The sequence below is a fragment of the Triticum urartu genome, chromosome 1, assembly GCF_003073215.2.
Source record: "Triticum urartu cultivar G1812 chromosome 1, Tu2.1, whole genome shotgun sequence".
In the NCBI taxonomy this organism is placed as follows: domain Eukaryota; kingdom Viridiplantae; phylum Streptophyta; class Magnoliopsida; order Poales; family Poaceae; genus Triticum; species Triticum urartu.
In genome coordinates this window covers 345,640,760-345,646,800 of record NC_053022.1, presented here as the reverse complement: position 1 = coordinate 345,646,800, position 6,041 = coordinate 345,640,760, and the positions used below count along the sequence as shown (strand labels likewise).

The 6,041-nt window shown below is 44.4% G+C and overlaps 1 protein-coding gene across 2 annotated transcripts; it reads right to left on the bottom strand.

The window, feature by feature from the left end:
* Positions 1 to 1,321: 1,321 nt before the first annotated feature.
* On the bottom strand, positions 1,322 to 4,160 carry LOC125511163 (zinc finger CCCH domain-containing protein 15 homolog). Of its 2 annotated transcripts, XM_048676462.1 has the most exons (3): positions 3,923 to 4,136; positions 3,731 to 3,826; positions 1,322 to 1,692 (listed from the first exon to the last, which is right to left on the bottom strand). In XM_048676462.1, the coding sequence occupies exons 1-3, from the start codon at positions 4,052 to 4,054 to the stop codon at positions 1,558 to 1,560; spliced, it is 363 nt and encodes a 120-aa protein (XP_048532419.1). In that variant the 5' UTR covers positions 4,055 to 4,136; the 3' UTR covers positions 1,322 to 1,557. The 2 variants fall into 2 exon arrangements, with proteins under 2 accessions (XP_048532419.1, XP_048532427.1); XM_048676470.1 differs by lacking the exon at positions 3,731 to 3,826 and having other exon boundaries at positions 3,923 to 4,160.
* Between the last annotated feature and the right edge of the window lie 1,881 nt (positions 4,161 to 6,041).

Sequence of the window (6,041 nt, the reverse complement as noted above, 5' to 3'; positions counted from 1 at the left end):
CAAGTGAGGCATCCCTAACGAACATCCACTCATGCCATCACAATCATATACCATACCCACAAGCCCTTAAACATGGAAAGAACGATGTATAGCAGGATCAACGCTAACATTTAATCAGAAACTGATTGTACCTAACTTGTCAAATTTGAGTTCACTTAAGAGATTTGGAAAACAAGACCACTGAAAACTGGCCATGTTTTGAGAGCGCTATGGTATGTTGGTCGCACAAAGAATGACAGTGAAAAATGTATCACAGACAACAGTGAACAACTTTATGTTGAATAGAAAAACATTTGTCGAATCCTCCATAGCGCAGGAGCATCGCTTGTGTGATTTTCTTTCGGAGACCAAGAGACTTTGATTCTGAACTTAAAGCATTTTCTTCCAGACGCACAAGTTTATTGTACTGTAGTAGTCTTTCCCTTTCCTGTACAGATTTTGAACCTTTGTTTATCGTTCCAGAAACAGAGTCTAGCCTTAGTATCATCAGGACACATTGTACGGGTTCAGCAGCTTTCGGTGGAGTTCTTTCCAGAAGTTGATGAACTGTTTTCCCCTATGCTGCCCATCCCTAAGGCACAACCAAACCAGAATTGCTTTGGTGAATAGAGATGGAAACATAAGCTAAGAAAACTACAGTCTACAGCTTTGTTTGCTTCACTACATGGAGGAAAAAGAGATGGTACCAGGTGGCTTTCCACACGTTGGATTCTGGCAAATACATAGAGTATGCAGATATAAATAGGTGTGCCCAGTGGCCTTGCCCATCAAATCGACCAGTGTAATGTTCCAAGTACAATGGAGGGAAAAGAGATGGTACCAGGTGGCTTTGCACACGTTGAATTCTGGCAAATCTCGCATGTAACAAGTTTCCAAGCACATGGGCCCTTTAAGAAACATGTTTTTTCTGAAAAGCAAACACGTAGTACATCATCTTCCAATATCTCTCGCTCATTTGTGACCAACCACTTCCAGTATCTCAAATTCACTAGTCAGTAAGCACTTCCAGATATCTTTGTCCCATCATAAATACTTCTTCAGTGAACCATTGTGGTGTTTTTGAATTGCTCGGATGACGATGATCGCAGGACCATTTGGCTCGATGAAGCTGCAATACAAACACCCCTCTTTCACCAAGTTTTTTTCAAACAAACTAATAGTGTTATATGCTAACTGGCTGTTTGGTACTAGGAAAAGGGAAATAAGAGTAATTTGTAGTAATGATTATTCTTTTTACTGCCAACAGCTACCATATGCAGTTATATCGAGGCACCGAGAAAGTAATCATAGCCGCAAGCCCTTAAACAGGGAGAGAAAGAGCTATAACGGGATGATGCACTATATTCAGCATTCCACGAAATCTGGATGCTCTGAAATGTGAAAAGTACGAAAAAAAATTGTAGAGAACTGTCTTTGTTCCCATTTATCAGTAGCAAAACAATGTACGGGTTCCATAAAACAGAGCTCAAATGGCTTGTACAAACTCTTATGGTGTGGGATTCTGACAGTGAACATGGCATACACATATGCTCTGTGTTTCTGCAGGATTTGGTCGTCTCAGTAAATGTTGTTGTCAAACACCCAGGGTTCATGCTGGAACAGCTCTCGGCCATTCATTTGCACTGCACCTGAAGCTATATCCGCGGCTCGCTTCTGAGCTGCTTCAGCTTTCTCTGCAGCTTCTTCTGCATCCTGAAGTTCAGACCAAACAAAGATGTTATTAGATCAATGTTAGTCTTATTCAGGACACAAAAGGAAACAGTTCTTGCCATTGAAATCAGAAAACAAAAAATAACCAAGTATACAGATTCCATATAAATCCCAGGCTCACAGCTTGATGTTTTGAGCAAATTGCAGCATGCAAAATAGCTTAGTGACAGTCCAAAACACAATTTACTGTAACAGCCGACCATTTATAAAGATGGATTAGACAGACCATCCTGTTTTCAAGATATAAATCAGACTATCATGACTTAACATCACACATGGGCCCTCCCATGTTATTCAGTCAGATTGCAACATGTGCTTTGTTATCCAAAGAGCACGTGTCCAGAAAGGGAACTCAGAAAGTCAGAATTGATCTGGTAATAACAAAGGAGAACACAAATGTTGGCTTATGTTCAACAATGTCATTATTTTAATTTCACATGAATACCCACATGTAATGATCAAAAATATTCACGGCACATTCTTTTAAAGAGTTATGCAGCAATAGTTATAACCAAAAACAATAAGGTGAAACTATGGTAACCACACATCACACGTCATTTAGATTCTAGCAACAACCGTTTTGCATGATCTTTGGCATTTGGAATAGCATGCAACTATCAAACTTCTATAAGACACAGTTTGCGTTACTAAATCTCATTTTCAAATAGGACAAAAGTATATAAAAGCGCAGCTTGTTTTTATTGAGCAAGCAACATCCAAAATAAGCTCAAAGTTTCCACCAACATAAAAACAAAAAGGAACCAATCATTACAGGTTGCGTTTTGCAAAAAAAACGATATAAAGAACAAAAGGTTGAATTATCTCTCCAAGAACAGATTATAAATATTGAAACTCTCTAACCTCTCTTAATAACCAGATTGCAGAACATTGAAAGCAAAATAAAATGCTCAAGCAATGCAGTTCTGCCTATCCTGAATAGCAGGTGTAACTTTATGAGTAAACTATGCATGAAAACTGGACCTGTACAACCACACAATTAGAGAACAGGTGCTCTCTAAGAATTAAAAAGATAAACAATTCAAAGGCAGAAACACAACACATCCATGGCAATTACCCAGACCATGGACAAGGTAAGAGGTAATCTAGAATTTAACAAAAACAGCATGTGTATCTCAGGAGGCTCCCAGGGACCAGAATAAAAAAAGTGTGGCATCATTCGTCCGACAAATAGCCTAGAACATATACAAGAAAAGGGAAACATATTACCCACAAGAATCTGATATCCGTTGTCCATAGACACTAAAAAGTTCACAAAGTTGCAGTTAACCACTCAAGTAAGTCTATTCGAGATGATGAAGAAAAGTATTATCATCTAAGGGCATGTACAATCATGTTCTTGGAGAGACGTTTAGCAAAGTAATGTGCTGACATAGTGCTTAAATAAAATAGGTGTATCATCACTCTGGCTGCGGCCATTCACAGTGTTGCATCTGAAATAAGTAGACACAGTGCTCAGTAGGTAGTTGCACATATACTCATGATCCCAAATGCAAGGTAGTTGGGACATTGACATTGTTTTCAATGTGACATTTTGACCATCAATTGTCAATTCCATCGAATACAATAAATTACGTATTAGTAATTTATATTTGATTGATTCGCAAAAAATAATTTATATTTGATTATGGATCTAGTGGTATCAAAATTTTATTGTCTATGTTGGCCAATGGTCTACATTTATATTTTTAAAGGAATTTATATTGACGGCACCTTTGGAATCTAAAACTACTTATATTTGGGATTAAATGGAGTAACTATCTCCAACTGACAGAGAATAGGTCATCGAAACCCTACATAAAGCCGCTTGCATCATACGAGATGCCTCTCACATGGGCGATTCATGATGTGATTGTATTCGTTATCTTTATTCTCCCCTGTTCGTGTAGTGTACAAGCCCTGCTGACGGCAATCAAACACAGAACTCACAAACCATTATTCCAATTCTAAAACATACTACACATGGCACCCAAACGAACAGAAGGCACATAATCGCACATACGGGCGTGCATCCAGAGAGAAGCCCACAAATCACGAGTGATTTCCATGGTCTAGCCAAGGGAAACCACCATGAGATCACAGCGCACTTAGCTAGCCGCTGGACGGAGAAGAAATCACAGGAAAGCTCAGTCAAAAATCGATGGGGACTGGTAAAGGAACTTCTTAGATAGGGAAAGAAAAGAGGCAGATCGACCTTCCGCTGCTTCCAGGAGAGGAACTGGGCTGGGGTGATGGGCGGCGGCGCCGTGCCCGCGGTTGCCGCGGACTGGCCAGGGGCGGGCCCTGGCGGCGGCGGCCGCCGGCTACCCTCGTCTTGTGCCCCCATCACGAGACGCTGGAAGCTCTCCCCACACGAACAGAAGCCGGGCCCGTGTGGCTGACGACGCGCGTTTGGTTGCTATTCCACTTTGCATACTTATCTCAAGTGAGTCTGATTGAGCTAATGCAGTCAAAAAATCAACATATGCTGTGTAAGATATAAACCGACATTATGCCACCAAAAAATTATATTACTGTCTCTAAGAACAGCTGCAATGGCTCCTGCACACACATCCATATGATAAGAGGCATCCACGTTTAGACTATCCACAGTGGGAGTAACATAAATGGTAACATTACACTTATCTAAGCAAAATAGATGATGTGGCTTGTAATTAATGAAGAAAAAGAGGAATGTGATAACATAGCTAGTTACTGTAACATCACACATATTAAGGAAAGATGAGTCTATAACCTAATAAATGAAGTGATGCATGACACAACATATATGTTACTACCTACTGTGGAGGTAGTAGCATAAAGTAGTAACATACGCATGTTACTACTCTAAGTTACTACCCACTGTGACTAGTCTTAGCTTCACAAACTTGGGTTTCGGTTTGCTTCATTTATGTTCCTGTACACCATGGATTTTTAAGTTGGCTTAATGAAAATTATTTGCAATTGCCAGGACCGAAATAGGCCATCTCGAGGGAGGTGACGGTGATCCATCATGGGTGAGCTCACGGTGCAACTCTAACAGGCCGACCCAAACGAACGACGTTTTTGTCCGCTTTTTATCCGTTTGGATCGGCCGCCCGCCCTCCGTCCGTCCTCTTTTAGTTTTGGGTCGGCAGTGCGCCCAACGGGCCGACCTATTTTCATGACCGCGCGCGTTTAACATCATGCTGTCGTCCTGATTTTGGCGCTCCAGCGCGCGGGAAAGGTTCGCGCGCGCGGGGGAAAGCGGCCTAGCGCGCGGGAAAGGTTCGCGCGCGCGCCGCGGCCGGCGCTCGCTATAAAGAAGGCGCTCCCTCCACACTCTGTCGGCCGCCCACTCTCGCCACCTCTGCGCCACCATGTCGATCCGCCGCCTGCGCGCTTCGGATTTTCGCGGAGTCCGCGAGCGCCGCTCCGGCGCCTTCTCCGCTGAGATCTGGTTTCGCGAGAAACGTCTCGTCCTCGGCACCTTCGACATCGCAGAGGAGGCGGCCCGTGCGCACGACGCGGCGGCGTGGCGCCTCCTGAGGCCTCGTCGGGGCATGAATTTTGCCAACGTGTCGAGCCAGCGGGTGCAGGATCTGGCGCCTCTCCCGCGGCTTTTCACCGACGAGAATCATCGTGTCCACCAGAGGCGGCAGCGTCGCCTCGCCATCGTAGAGAAGGACGTGGAAGCCTTGATGGTGTGGCGCGGAGGCTTCCCGCAGGACATCATCGACGAGCGCCAGTTCTACAAGCAATTAAGATCGGAGAGGGACGCGAGGAGGAGGGAGCGAGCCGCCTATCGGGAGGACAAGCGTTCGCGGAAGCAGGCAGCTCAATTGAAACTGAAGCTACGAGAAACAACGGGTTTGGACTTTGAAGACGAGGCGTATGCTGGCGCCTACATTCAGACATCGGAGAAGGACATTACCGAGTCGGAGTCAGAAATCGACGAGTGGTGGTCTTTTCTTTTTATCTGTGTATGCTAGAATTATCTATGTATCCATTTTTATCTGAAAAAATGGTCGGCGACGTAGCAGGCGAGCGATGGTGTGAATCCAATGTGCCACCGACCAGCGGGCCCGGTGAGAAAAAAGGACGAGCGCGCGTCCGTCTTGTATCCGCGCCGACGCAAATCAGGCTCAAAAATGGATCAGGAATGGATCGGCAGGCGGACGAAAGCGGACACGCGTCCGTTTGGGTCGGCGCGTTGGGCCGGCTTTTTTGTCCGTGCCGACCCAAACAGACGGCCGCAGACGAAATGGGTCGCCCCATTGGAGTTGCTCTAAGTACCAAGCCCCAACCGCTATCACCTGTTTTACATCCAAATTAGGCTTTATAGGGCATGTTTG

Excerpts from the sequence above, each read along its gene's own strand:
- LOC125511163 (XM_048676462.1), bottom strand. The coding sequence starts at position 4,054 with ATGGGGGCACAAGACGAGGGTAGCCGGCGGCCGCCGCCGCCAGGGCCC. Across the intron at positions 3,827-3,922 it reads TCTCCTGGAAGCAGCGGAAG|CGGCTAGCTAAGTGCGCTGT; the intron begins GTCGATCTGCCT and ends TTCTCCGTCCAG. Across the intron at positions 1,693-3,730 it reads TTCTCTCTGGATGCACGCCC|GATGCAGAAGAAGCTGCAGA; the intron begins GTATGTGCGATT and ends TCTGAACTTCAG.